General features: G+C 37.1%; 1 protein-coding gene across 1 annotated transcript in view; it reads right to left on the bottom strand.

The window, feature by feature from the left end:
- The window catches only part of TTC33 (tetratricopeptide repeat domain 33), a 38,192-nt gene extending 23,508 nt beyond the window's left edge, over positions 1-14,684 (bottom strand). The window contains exons 1-2 of the mRNA XM_074207013.1: positions 14,619-14,684; positions 11,281-11,502 (exon numbers count right to left, since the gene is read on the bottom strand). Of these exons, the coding sequence (XP_074063114.1) occupies positions 11,281-11,501 (221 nt within the window). The 5' untranslated portion in view covers position 11,502; positions 14,619-14,684. The remainder of the gene's footprint in view (positions 1-11,280; positions 11,503-14,618) is intronic.
- Positions 14,685-15,756: the final 1,072 nt, after the last annotated feature.

Genomic DNA, 15,756 nt, shown 5'->3' with positions numbered 1-15,756 from the left:
AACTGTGGTATATGTATGTCATGGAACACTATTGTTCTATTAGAAACCAGGAGGGATAGGAATTCAGGGAAGCCTGTAAAGATTTGCTTAAACTGATGCTGAGCAAGATGAGCAGAACCAGAAAAACACTGTACACTCTAACAACATGAGGGTGATGATCAACCCTGATGGACTTGCTCATCCCTTCAGTGCAACAACCAGGGACAATTCTGGGTTATCTGCAATGGAGGATACCATCTGTATCCAGAGAAAGAATTATGCACTTTGAATAAAGATCAAAGACTATTACTGTCAATTTTTTAAAGCATTATATTATTATATTATTATTATTATTATGCAATTTTACTACCATACTTTACTTTTCATCCTTAAGGATATGATTTCTCTGTCATCACATTCAACTGAGATCAATGTATATAACATGGAACCAATGTAAAAACTAACAGAACATCTTCTGTGGGGGATGGGGGGAGGGAAGCAAGAATAGGGAAAAAATTGTGAAACTCAAAATAAAATCTTTCCTTAAAAAAAAGAAATTCATGTTTTATCTTTTATTCTATTGTTTGATGATCTTATTAATGAAAATTTTATAGTAAAAGGTCTTTTTATTGACTCATTTTTTATATTCTACCTCTTACAGATGGATTTCTTTTGTATAACATTAAAGCAACATATGAAAGCTGTTTGGTTTACTTTTTTAAGCTATGCAGTGGCTATTATAGAAATATTATACTAAAAGTATTTTTGGATTTATAATTGCTGCTATGGTGGAGGCAGCCAGATGGGTTTTTCTATGAAAAAAAAATTTGTTTTAGCAAAAATCATCTTTCTAAAGTAATAAATTAAAATTCCAAATTAGTCAATTGGACACCAAAATTTTTCTTCCAAATTAAATCAACTATCTAGATTATGCAACATTTACCTCCCTCAAGTAGAATTTAACAGTCTGAAAAAGGCCAAAAATAAAAGGATTAGACTAGGTGATCTACCAGTTTTAATATACTATGAAATAAAGTCTATATAATTTATAACATGAATTTAAAGTAAATAAAAACAACAAAGACTTTGACTTTGAAAATGAGTGAAAACTATGAAAAAAAATAAAGAACACTGTTGAAATATAGGCTCTTCCAAAGCATAGGTCACACCTCTAAAATGAGATCTCACTGAAAGGAATTGTGAGAGATCTCTTGACTTATTTTACAGCACCAATAGCAGGGGTGTCAGGTACAGGTTACTGCAGCAAGAAAGAGGGAGGGAGAGAATCAGTTGTACTAGTTCTGTTTCTTCTAGAAAGAACAAGAAGTACTTAACTGTTTTTCCACTAAGAACACAATATGGCATAAGATTAATATATTTTTAATTCTGTTCTCCTTCTTAAGACTCAATTCAAGTGTCATGGTTGATTTCTCTGATCTTTCATGCCATTGTTTGGCTTCTTCTATACACTTCATCAAATTTGCATGTGGTTATTTCTGAAACAGCTGTGTCCCCAACTGTTAGCTCCCAACTGCTTCCCTACAGCTGTAGTCATCAGAGGTTACAATGTACCTTAAAGAAAACTTACATGCATCTAAATACTGTAATGAGCAGACAAGGCTTCAGCTAGAAGGTATGGGAAACAGGTTTAATGCAGACAAATGATTGAAATTTCCCTGCTATCTTGGTATACTGGTCATTAAATATATATATATAGATAGATAGATAGATAGATAGATAGATAGATAGATAGATATATATATATATATATATATATATATATATATATGTATGTATGTATGTCACATTCTACTTTTCCTTCCATTCTCATTAGGCTTGAAATCATTCTTCAAGCTTCTCCCTAAACATTGCTCAGTTCCTTTCAGATGTCCAGCCTCAATTAGCAGTTACTGCAGGGGATTTTTTTGTTCCGTTTTTAAACAGTTCTATGCATGTCAAATGTAAGCCTAAAATCCTAGGATCCTTTTATCCTAGATTCTATTGATACTAATGATGATTCTACTGATATTTTCATCATCATCCTAAGTATTTTTCCATTAATATTTGTCTCGTAAGTGTTCATTTTTTAAAGATAAAGCACCATATTTATCTTTCTGTTTTTTTTCTGTTTCATATCCTATAGCATTTTTCAAAATAACATATACTAATCATGAAAGTGGCAAGGTAAATAAATGTACCATTAAATAACTCTTTCCTTCTGAGTCTGGATCACCTTTATTCTCTGGCTTTTTCCCAGTCTTTTGGACACCAAAAATATCAAACAAGATTGCAAACTCCATAAAAATAAGAGTTCCATCATTTTTCATCTCTGTATTCTCAGAACCTGGCAAAGTAATATGTATTTAACAAATGTTTGCAAGACATAAATTTATAGAATTCAGATTCAGAAGCAAGGTGTAAAATATATTCACAGATATGACAATTACAGCTTTTAAAATTTTAGTAAGGACCAAAGAGTTCTTAATCCCTTTTTCAGAAGGAAAAACAATACAAAGTATCAACTTTGAAAGTATATCTTGAAACTATTTAGAGGGAGTTTTAAAAGTTGACACAAATAAAATTAATTGACCTACAAGATTAAATAAATCTGAAATTTTACTTTCACTAAAAAGCTGTTTATTTTCATGAAAAATAAAATATTTAAGTAAAACATGTTTAATTTAAAGATAATTAGGCTGATATGAAAATTTTAGAGCAATTAGTTTATTTTAGAAATTACAAAAGATAGAGCACCAGCCCTAGAGTCAGGAGGACCTGAGTTCAAATTTGACCTCGGACACTTAATTACCTAGCTGTGTGATTTTGAGCAAGTCACTTAACCCCACTGCCTTGCAAAAAAAAAATAATTACAAAAGATCATATTTTTTAATTACCTTTAAGTACAAGAAAAATTAAAAAATTTTGTAGATCAAGTAGCAAAGCCTGTTGTTTGTTCAATTTTCTTTCCAAAACACATCATATTTTCATCTTTTTCATTTTTAATTCAGGTATTCATGAATTCTGATGTCTCTATTCATTTCTCTTGTCATTAAATTTTCTATCAAAAAATATCAAAAATCCAACTCACTAGTTATTAAATTTATAAATCCTTATAATAACCTGGACTATAAGGGAAAATTGTGTGAATATTACACTAGAAGAATACTAAAGAATGTCAAATTTTATTTTGTTGCAGAATGTATAAAATAAGCAAAAAGGCAACCCCAAACTAGACCTGGGTTTGAGCCTTAGCAGTAGACAACTACTCAAGGTATAATACTGTAGTATAATTAAGAGATACTTTTCTCCCTACCCTGTCACAATGTCTCAAATTCTACCAACATAAATAGACCGGGGGGGGGGGGGGGGGGGGGGGGAGCCAAGATGGCAACAAGACCATTTTGTGTCTTGGGCTCTCTCTCATAAAACTTCTAAACTAAGGACTCTAACTGAATTTTCGAGACACAGAACCCACAGAGGGATCCAGTGAGGCAGTTCTCCTACACAAGGTAACCTGGAAAAGAGCAGAAAGGCTCTGCTCCCCAGGGTTGGAAGGGTGGCCCGCCAGGGCAAAAAGACTTCAGCCTCCTGGAGGCAGCCCCAGGGCGCTGGGAGCCGCAGCTCCCAGAAAGGGGCAGAGTTTCCTGACCTATGCCCCAGGGAGCACTGGGCACAAATTGGGGAAACAGTGGGGAACCTCTGCCAGAGTGAGCACTTAAAGCCCAGCCCTCAGAGAACACAGCCAGCAGCATGGCCACTGCATTCCAGATCCAGGATACAGAAGCAGGCAGAGCTGGTAAGCAGGATGCCCCAGGGCATGAGCCCATTGAACTGTAGGGAGGGAGTGAAGAGAGAGAGAGACTGCCGAGCTCTGCCCCTGGAACAGGACTCTGGGGTTCTGACCACATTCAGATCCTGATGGTAGCCTAGGCCCCCCAATAGAACACAGGCCCCCCCCATCTCAGCCCCATGGCAGAGAGGAGCGCTTATCGTTATTCACAGACCAGGAGGGAGGACACAGCCTCACATACTGAGACCCTTATGCGAGTGTCCCAAAAGCTCAGGAGGCACCCCAAACCAGGCTCAGGCTGGGAAAATGAGCAAGCAGAGAAACAAGAGGAACACCACTGAGAAATATTTTGCCTGTGAGCCCAAGAAGGATCAAAATACTCAGTCTGAAGATGAGGAAGCACAAGCTCCTGCATCTAAAGACTCCAAGAAAAACAGAAATTGGGCTCAGGCTATGACAGAGCTCAAAAAAGACTTTGAAAATCAAATGAGGGAGTTAGAAGAAAAACTGGGAAAAGAAAGGAGAGAGATGCAGGAAAAACATGAAAATGAAGTCAGCAGCTTAGTCAAGGGAATCCAAAAAAAAATGCTTAAGAAAATAGCATGCTAAAAACCAGCTTAGGTCAAATGGATAAAACACTTCAAAAAGTTATTGAGAAGAATGCTTTTAAAAAGCAGAATTGGCCAGATGGAAAAAATAGATAAGAAAGCTCTCTGAGGAAAACAAATCCTTCAGACAAAGAATAGAACTCGGGGAGAATGATGAATTCACAAGAAATCGGTAATCAATACTTCAAAACAAAAAGAATGAAAAATTAGAAGAAAATGTGAAACATCTCATTAAAAAAACAACTAATATGGAAAACAGACTTAGGAAAGATAATTTAAAAATTATTGGAATACCTGTAAAAGAGCCTTGACATCATTTTCAAAGAATTACTACAGGAAAATTGCCCTGATATCCTAGAAGCAGAGGGCAAAATAGAAATGGAGAGAATCCACAGATCCCCCCCAAGAAAGAGATTCCAAAAAAACCAACCCCTAGGAATATTACAGCCAAGTTCCAGAACTCCCAAGCCAAAGAGAAAATATTACAAGCAGCCAGAAGGACACAACTCAAATACCATGGAGCTGCAGTCAGGATCACACAGGACTTAGCAGCAACTACAATGGAAGCTCGCAGAGCTTGGAATATAATATACAGGAAGGCAAAAGAGCTTAGAAGGCAACCAAGAATCAACTACCCAGCAAGGCTGAATGTCCTCTTCCACGGAAAAAGATGGACTTTCAATGAACCAGGGGAATTTCAAAGGTTCCTGTTGGAATGGCCAGAGCTGAACAGAAGGTTTGATCTTCAGATACAGGACTGGGTGAATCATGGAAATTGAAGGGGGGGGGGGGGGAATATGAGGGACTTAATGATGATGAACTGCATGTATTCCTGTATAGAAAAATGACACTGGTAATACTCATATGAACCTTCTCAGTTAATAGAGCAGGTAAAGGGAGCTTTTATATAGTTGAAGCACAGGAGAAAGCTGAATTTGAAGATAAAATATGGTGTAAAAATGGAGTCAATAGAAAAAAGGGAAATGTAATGGGAGAAAAAGGAGAGGGGGAATAGGCAAAGATATTTCATATAATAAGATTTTTTCTTTATTACAATGAGCTATTGCAATGATATGGAAGGAAGAAAGACAAGGGGAAATGAGGGAATCTTCGCTCTCATCAGAGGTAGTTAGGAGAGGAAACTGCATATATACTCAATGGGGTATAGGCATCTGGAGTAAGAAGGAGGGGGGGATAAGGGGAAAGGGGGTGATGTGAGTGATGGAGGAGAGGATGGACCATGGGGGGAGAGTGGTCAGATATAACACATTTTCTTTTTTACTTCTTGCAAGGGGCTGGGATTGGATGGCCTGCCCGGGACCATAGGGCCAGGTGGATGCTGGGCCTAAGGGGTGGTGTGGGGGCTCAGGGCCTCTTGGCCCCAGAGCTGGGGATCTGTCTGCTGAGCCACTCAGCTACCCTACAGCAAAGTCAGAGTGAAAGGAGAGAGAAAATATAGTACATGGTAGTGGAGAAATACGAAAGGAGGGAGTTGCGATCAGCAATGGCAATGGTGGAAAAATAACTTTTGTGATGGGCTTATCATACTTATCATAAAGAATGTGATCCACCCGCAACAGAGCTGGTGATGTTAGAACACAGACTGAAGCACATTTTTTATTATTATTATTGGGGGGGGGGGTGCGGGGCAAATGGGGCTGGGTGGCCTGCCTGGGGCCGCATAGCAGGGTGATCATTGGGTGTCTGAGACCGGATTTGGACCTGGGTGCTCCTGGCTCAAGGGCCAGTGCTTTGTCCGCCACCCAGCTGCCCCTACTATTTTTACTATTTTATTTTATTTTAGGTCTCTTTTTTTCTTTTTTTGGTTTATGCAGAGCAGTGGGGTTGGGGTGGCTTGCATGTCACACAGCAGCTGGGTGATTGTTGGGTGTACAGGGCCGGATATGGGCTTGGGTGCTCCTGGCTCCAGGGATGGTGCTCTGTCCACTGCGCCACCTGGCCATACCTACAATTATTACTATTATTTTTTTTAATTTTAATTTTTTCTCTCCCCTTTAGTTTATCACTCAAGTGAGTCTATATTTTTGGGGGGGAGGGGGTATTTTGTTTATTCTTAAACAAGAATATTTTATTAATGAATAAAAAAATTGTACAAAATGAGAATAAATAAATAAAATAAATAAATAGACAGCCTCAGTTCCTATTTTCACTCTTAAGGATACCCTTTTTAAAATACAGAAGACCTAGATGAGAGAGCAGCAGGAAGCAATGCAGTCAGGTTCCCTTCCATTAAAACTCTTCCTTAGGCCTGGAAAATGTACTAGCTCAAATCCTAATGGGGAAATCTAGAAAATGTTAAAGTGAACCCTTTATCAGGCCCAATTTGGCACAGGGATACAAAATGGTCTGCTGACCCTGGGGATGGGATAGGGTAGGAACACACTGGCACCCTTGGAGCACCACAGGAGAGGCTGATCATCAGTTTAAGAGGATGTGCCAAAACAGTATGGGAGTGCTCTGTAAACTATAAAAGTACTAACTTCCTACAATTGAAACACCTAGAATAATCTAAATTAAAACTCAGATTTTTATGGCACTTTAAAATTTACAAAGTACTTTTTGTACAACCCCACAAGGTAGGTTGTAAATATAAAGTAGAGAGATTGTATGTAATTTTCTTACCATTTATTGAAACAAACTGACAAATATTTGAATCACAGATTTGTTACAGTAACCTTATTTCCCCCCAAAATAAACTACATTCTTTTGGTAGGAAGGGAAAGGTGAATGTCTGTATGGAAGAAAATTACATTCATTCAACTAGTTATTTTCAATTTATTTTAATTTGGCTTTCAATATAACACAATTTATTTTTGTAACAATTTTGCACTAAATGTTCAAACATAAATAATGACAAAGATAGATACCGTGCCTGCTTTATTAAATTTCAGACACCCCAAGTTTTTCATTAAACAGATTTCTCATGTTTTATGCTAAAGAATGTCCAGATGGTAGTTTCAAAACAATTCATTTCAGCCTAGTCTAATACAGAGGTAATGATAGTTCCTCACATTGTTACTCCTTCCCCACAACTAGAAATATACTAATCAAAGTAAAAACTACTAATGATATGGTAGTTAGGTTTCCACAGACACTCACAAAGTCTATAACTCATAATAAAGCTGGAAATACTGTTTATTCTTTTCAATGAAAAATCATAGAAAGCAACATGGCTATTATACTCATAACTAAATTTTTTTAAATGATTAGAATTTTAAAGTTTTATTTTGAATGCTGAAACTCAAGGATATACAGATGATTCTCTGTTCCTCTAAGACTCTTTTTTTCCCCATGAGCCCAAGGAAGACACTGGTCCATGTTGATTACCTTTCTACACCTCCACATCCCCACTCTTCTCCAGATCACAAACTCTAATCTACAGCAATCTTAGAATTTGATAAAGTTCCAATTCTTAGTACCCCATGGAAATAGAGGGAATTTCCATATGAGGAAATTCTTTCTACCATTACAGGTTAACTCCTGCTTTGTCATTTATCGCCTTAAGAGAGTTACCAAACACTTAAAGGTTAAGATATTTGCCCATTTGTCACATAGCAAATAAATATATATATATATATATATATATATATATATATATATATGGAATGACCTTATAGAAATGAAAGATCAGTCACATTTTTTGCTTTCCTTCATATTTGTATGTTTACACATACATTGTTTTATGTCCAACTTCTGAAAATAATATATGAAAATACATAAAAATGAAATACATAAATATGAAAATTGTTTCTATTTCTATAAATTTATTAATTTGTAAAGTCAGCAAAAAAATTTCTCATGTCATCTGATGCTTTATATGGTTTAAAAAATAAGAATATAGCTTCTCTTGCTATTCCTTCAGAATCTATTTTAAAATATGGCTTAATTAGCATAGACTATTTGAGCATTTCCCTCTTAATTTTAAAAACTTATTTTCTTAATTGTATCTCATTCTTTTGATTTATATAACTACGTACCAAGTCTTTTCTGCCCTAATGATTCATCTATTTGTAGGCAATTATTTCAACTTTTGTTAATCTGACAGCAGCCATACTAGTATATTCTATATACTAGTTTCTAATTGATGTTTAGTTATTCTATGAAGTCATGTATACTTTACGCCAAAACAAATGGCAGAAAAAAATTCAGTTAAACATCTGGTTATTTTCTCCATTTGACGTCAAACAAGAAGTCTGACTCATTTTTCATTGAATTAACAATATTTGGTACTACATGAGCAAGTAGTACAACATCTTGTTTATCTATAATGGCTGTTATATTTTGACAACCACACACAGGAAATTCAAGGGGAATATCATAGTAATGACTAACTTGCCTTTATCTTCTTCCCTCTTGTGCAGGTAAGAAAAAGAATAATAATTAAGTTGCTCAATGGCTCTTAGAAAAATTCCTAAAGTTCTATTTTGTGAATGCTTAGAAAGTGATTTCATAAATGTGAAAGTTTACAGTTAGACTTTTTGTGCTTAAAAATCAATTTCATAAAATCCTACAGATGGAAGAATTAGACTGCTAATTCACAACTTATATTAACTGGGGGGTTAATCCATTGAATGGTGTTTAAACTAAGCATTTATTTTCTATTTATATTAAAATTTTATAAAAGATTGTCTCCTAAATCAAAAATTAAAATAGGAACAAAAAACAAAAAATCTTTAACTTTAAGACATTTTTGATGCTTCTAATATTATAATCCACAAATGATTAATACAGGAATGCTACAATTTTCTAAGTCTATCAAAATTTTTTACAAGTTTTAAAAATTTTTTAAAGAAATTTTGGATTTTGTATTCAGGAGAAGCACCTAAGTGTAGTAGCTAGAGACTTGGCCTTACAACCAAGAAGATATGAGTCCAAATTTCACCCCTGACACACACCAGTTATGATTCTGGGTTCTCTGGGCTAAAGATCACTGTGCTCCAGAAAACTCTCTAGGAATAAGTTGTAGAGAAACACCAGCTCATGCTAGAAGAGGGTATTTCTTCATCCAAGGAATTTTCTATACCAGTGAAATAAGCAGTACAAGTACAATCCCTGTTTTCAGTAGCTGTCAAGCATCATAATAAATTAGCTTGGTTTCAAAAGCCACAATGGCAGTTGCAATATATGAACTAGCCATGAGAGTAAGTCAACCTTCTTTTATTAAATATTTACCTGAAGGTCTCCTACATATAACATTATGTTGATAGTAAGAAGTAAAAAGGTGACTCTTAAATGCAATGAAAATGCAATGGAAGACAGAATTATATCAAGAAGAGCATAACCATCACAGTCTACTAAGAGAACAAAGATGGACTTAATTTTATTTTTCTCCTCCTTTCTTCACTACTTGTTATTCAGGATCTTTGATTCTTCAACTTATTCTTCTCCCTACATTATTATCATCTCTACACTTTCATCATCATACATTTCTTCAATAGAATAGAGCTGGGATCACAGGAAGGACAGATGTCCCAAGGACATTATAAAAGACAACACAGAACACAATTATCTACCAGCCAGAAACTGCTCTCTCATTCACATATCCTTTCTAAATTCTAACCATAAAACCTCTCTTCTATGAATAAAATGACTCTTTCTCACTACAGCTGCAAAGGGTCATACAGCTTGTATCTGAGACCAAATTTGAACTCAGAAAGAAGAGTCTTCCTATTTAGGTCCAGCACTGTATCTACTGAGCCAACTAATTATATGTACATATGTGTGTGTATATGTATGCATACATATATATTTATATGCACATGCATACACATATTCTATTACTGATATTTACCCTGTATCCTTTAGTTATAGAGGATATTATATGATAATCTAGCTAACCCCCCAATAGCCATATAGAAATGTTATTAGTTATTGGGCTTCCTCAACAGATTCAAAAGTTCTTTACAGAACCTGAGAAGAACAATGAGGATTAGTATTTCATGCTCTTTAGTCATCAACCACATTAAAGGGTCTACTCTTAGATGAAATCAAATACAAAGTTACCTTTTATAACTAGGGAAAGGACATTCTCTAGGGCAAACTACATAGAAGTAAATAAATCCAGAGTTGGAAAGGCCCTTAGATTTTTACTATAATCCAGTCTTTTTACAGATTAGGACACAAAGATCCACAGTCACTGGTAAGACCAATAATGACCATGGTAGGACTACTACTGACAAGAATCAGCCGAAAAAATGAGAAAGAAAAAAGAAATCAGATAGGAGAACAAAAGAAGATTAAAAAAAGAGAAGGAAAAAAAGACACTTCATAGTAGAGTGACAGTGGTCCATTAAAAGCTCTCTCAAATGCTGCTGCATTGTACCACTGTCTAAAAGTTACGTATCCCTGCTCTAAAGCAAATATATGATTTGATTTCCTACTCGCTAATTATTTTTAATTACCAAATCAAAATTTTCAAGGAATAGATTAGAACTCTTGGAGGAATGCTATAACCAAATATCCCACCTGGGGATTCCTTGAACTGGTTAAAGTATTATAATAAGGAGTAAATACTCCCAAAGCTACTACAGAGAATGTCTAGCTTCCCTAGTTCAGAGTAGTTAATGCCATTAAGAAAATTTCCAGAAATCAAGAGTTCCAGAAGTAAGTCTGATGTGCAACAACTTAGTGTTACCACCTTTTTTAGATGAAGCTATAAATGGTAGCAGAGCAAAACGGAGGAACATTTCTGAACCTGTGAAATAATATAATCAAAATTAAAATTTTTAATCTTTACTATTAATAGAAAGGTTCGCCTTGGCAACCTATTGTTTATCTCATAAATTTAAAATATGTGAAAATATAGATTTTCATCTAACAACTACATGGTCAGAAAATTAAACACAAACACTGCTGCCTAAAACATAAAAATATATTCCATACCTCCTATTTTCTGCCAAAATTGCACCTTCATCCTTTAGTCGTTTACTCTTCTCTGCACAGTCTTCTAGGAGAATTGCTTTTTTTCGTTTAATTGCATGAAGCCAGTTAACTTCATCATTCTCTACTAAGCCCTTCTCATCAGCAGCTTCAGCTTCAAACTGCTGGGATGTGACTTTTGAGACCTTTTCACCAATTTTCCTCTTCCATCCAAAAGAAGCCATTCTGGAAAATTATAACCAAATTTAATTATTTCTCTAAAACTTTTAAGATTACCTGGAATGGTAGTGAAGGATTTGCTGAGAGTAATGTCTTCAATTATGACAAGCAGTGGAAGGAAGGGAGAAAGGATATAAGGATTTTAAATACATCCCTAAGGGGCAAGCTAGGTGCACCTGCCCTGGAGTCAGGAGTACCTGGGTTCAAATCCGGTCTCAGACACTTAATAATTACCTAGCCGTGTGGCCTTGGGCAAGCCACTTAACTCCATTTGCCTTGCAAAAAACCTAAAAAAAAAAAAATACAGCCCTAAGCAGACAGCAGAAAAACATCTGCCTGCTACATTTCCCTCCTTGATGGAAATCTCCACAAAACAATAGAGACTCTGCTAGGCAAAGGAAACTGGTTTGGAAACATACTTATGAAGTAAGATATTGCTTCCTAGTTTGTTGGATGAAGACTCTTAAGGGGCCACTGAACTATTTATTAGAAGGGATCTGAAAATTCATGAGCATATCAAGCACTAACATTTTTCTTCTTTATTTTATTCCAACAAAATATGCCACAGGAACTGTGATTCCAGCATCAAGGAGGTTAATATTGGATTTGAAGCTAAAAACTTGAAAAGATTAGACACCCCTAACGTAGAACATTGAGAGATGCCACTAATGGCTTCCCGGAGAACCCTTGGCCCACTAAAATGTACTTTAAGCCAAAGACTGGTCCTTAAAGTGACAGCTCCTTGCACAGTCTGAGTTCCATTCAACCCCAGATGGCTGATTTGTAAATGGCTGTTACAGGCCATACCTATTAAAAGAATGTAACTGGATCCATGTAGCTATTACAATACTTTTAGAAATGTAATTCATGAATGTTTGCCTTGATTGTATATCAGTAATGACATCATCATATAAGCAGAACAGCATAGTTTATTTTATTGTTATTTTTATTGTTATCTTTTGTTTTTATTGAATGTGTCCTTTCCTCCCTCCCTGCCTGAGAAGTTATTCCTTATAACAAAGATTTAAAAAAGAGAAAAGACTAGTTTAGTAAATCAATTATATCTGACAGTATATGCAAAATCCCACACCTATAATCTTCTACCTTTGCAAAGAAGGGAGGTGGTAGTACCAGAACCAAATTAAATCAAAATAAATGATTTATTGTATTCCTAATAATAGTTTGGCTTTAACTAAACTAGATAGATCTGGTAACATGGAAAGTAGGGCCCCATTCAAAGAAAACATAAGCTGAAAGATCAGAGTCTTGCTTCTGCACCTATAAAAGTTGTATGTATGTATATTACTATAAATATGTAAAAGACTACAAAAAATTACAGCTCCAATAAGCTCTAATGTTCTTTGAGCATAGAGAAAATCCTATGGATTGACTCCTTCCCAATACAGTCACCCTGGAAATCATAAATGAATTCTAAAACATAAATAGAATGACTATAAAAAAATCTCAGGTCTAAAGGATTCTCAAATTTATTTAGTCAAACCTTCTAGATAAAGTCTAATACTTTTCAATTCAATAATAAATATTAGGTGCCAGAAGCTTACAACATAAAAAATATAAGAAATGCATAAATCATTATAATATGAAACTATAAGTTCCATGGGACTGGTTTGGTTAAGTATTTTAAGTATTTTAAAATAGGTGTGTATAAAGGAAAAGTTCACTGCTATGATCAGGAATACTCATGAAAGAGGTAACCATGGACTTTGAATGATGGATAAATTTTCTTTTTTGGAAGGCAATGGGGTTAAGTGGCTTGCCCAAGGCCACACAGCTAAGTTATTATTAAGTGTCTGGGCCCAGATTTGAACTCAGGTACTCCTGATTCCAGGGCTGATGCTTATCCACTGCACCACCTAGCCACCCTGATAAATGTCAATAAACATATTCTAGCAATATTTTTTTAACTGAACAAGTCTGAAAAGTTTAAGATACTAATCTCATTTAACCAATGATCTATCATGATTCTAGATGACCAATGATAAAAATGTTACCCACCTCTTCACAAAGAGGTGATAAACTTAACATGCAGAATAAAACATATTTTTGAATATAGGTTAACATGAGAATTTCTTTTGTTTGACATAATACCTAAAAAATGCCAGGGAACATGGTGTGGTGAATTTAGGGATGACCTAGAAACCATAAAGATATAAATTCAAGCTCCTCTTGGACTCTAACTATGCACAAGTCATTTAACTTTTCAGGGAACTGAGCAATGAAGAAACTGACAAAAATGAAACTTCCTGCTCTCAAGAAACTTAAACCTCATAAATCTGCAAAAATTAAAACACCAATTTCTAATTATTTTAATAGTTCTCAAAGCATTTTTAATCAAAAGAATTCCTGGACATGCTATATTTTCTCCACTTCTTAATTTGGTTAATTAAGGATTTATTTTTTTAAAAAACTAGTACAATAATACATCCTCAATTTCCAAAAAAAACCCAGTATCAAGGCCTTGTGCATTTACTGAAAAATCACTACAATCCTGCAAAGGTTAAGGTCCTTGAGAGCGGGGTCTGTACGTGTGCTATTGAGCTCAGAATCTGACACAAGGCAGGTGCTTAAGAAGACTTATTGCCCGGTTTGCCATTGCCCTGGGCCAGCACCCGCCGGTAGCGCACAGAGAGCGTTCTGGGCTCCGCCTGGTGGATACTTGAAGCTATTTTTCATGCAGTTCCGAGGCTCTGGGGGGCGCGGCTCATCACCCCGAGAACTCGGAAGCTCGGCCGTTCAGGCCTTGGGGGGTGGCCGGGGAGGGGGGGGTCGGCGAGGCCTCCATGAAGGCTCAGAGCCTCGCCCCCTCCCCACAGCCCTTGGCGGCCCAGGGCCGTGTGAACAAGCCCAGGGACCGCAGGAGGGAGGAGGGCCGGTCCGGCTCAGTCGCCCCGGATTCCGCACACAGGCGGGGGGGGGGGGGGGGGGGGGGGGGCCAGGGCCCGCTCGTCCTCCTCTCCGCAGCGGAGGCGGGGCCGGAGCCCGAAGAGGGGCGGGGGGCCCCCACCTCAGAGGGCCCCCCAGGCTCCCCGAGAGGCTTCTCCACCAAACTCCGACGCTCCCCACCCCGACCTGCCCAGGCCGACCTGAGAGCCCCAGGTTACCTGGCGACAGCTCCGCGCGGCCAATGTTTACGTTCCACTTCCCTCAGGGCCACCGGAACCGGAAGCAGCTCCGTTCGCAATTCCGGCTCCCCAGGCGGCGGGGAGGGGGGGGGGGGGTGAGGGCGCTCGGGGCGCCCCCTGCGGCGGCTATGGGGAATCCGTCCAGAACCGGAAATGCCATTCAAGTCCCCCAAGACGCCCGGCTCTGTTAGTGGGGAGAATGCGGCAAGAGGCCATTGCAAAGTACGCCCCACCCCAATAAATCACAATAATACTAGAATACGCCCCCACCCCAAATAAATAATGATGCTAGAATACACCCACCCCCAAATAATGAATAATGATACTAGAATATGCCCCCCCAAATAAATCATAATGATACTAGAATACGCCCCACCCCAAATAAATAATGATGCTAGAATACACCCACCCCCAAATAAAGAATAATGATACTAGAATACGCCCCCACCCCAAATAAATTAATGATACTAGAATATGCCCCACCCCAATAAATCACAATAATACTAGAATACGCCCCACCCCAATAAATCACAATAATACTAGAATACACCCCCACCCCAAATAAATAATGATACTAGAATACACCCACCCCCAAATAAAGAATAATGATACTAGAATATGCCCCACCCCAAATAAATAATGATGCTAGAATACACCCACCCCCAAATAAAGAATAATGATACTAGAATACGCCCCCACCCCAAATAAATCAATGATACTAGAATATGCCCCACCCCAATAAATCACAATAATACTAGAATATGCCCCACCCCAATAAATCACAATAATACTAGAATACACCCCCACCCCAAATAAATAATGATACTAGAATACACCCACCCCCAAATAAAGAATAATGATACTAGAATACTCCCCCACCCCAAATAAATCATAATGATACTAGAATACGCCCCACCCCAATAATGATGCTAGAATACACCCACCCCCAAATAAAGAATAATGATACTAGAATATGCCCCCACCCCAAATAAATCATAATGATACTAGAATACGCCCCACCTCAATAAATCACAATAATACTAGAATACACCCCCACCCCAAATAAATAATAATAACACTAGAACATGCCTCACCCCCAAATAAATAATAATACTAG

The sequence above is a fragment of the Macrotis lagotis genome, chromosome X (assembly GCF_037893015.1).
Source record: "Macrotis lagotis isolate mMagLag1 chromosome X, bilby.v1.9.chrom.fasta, whole genome shotgun sequence".
Classification (NCBI taxonomy): domain Eukaryota; kingdom Metazoa; phylum Chordata; class Mammalia; order Peramelemorphia; family Peramelidae; genus Macrotis; species Macrotis lagotis.
Note: the sequence above shows the minus strand (reverse complement) of the source record. Positions and strands in the feature narration are given on the sequence as shown.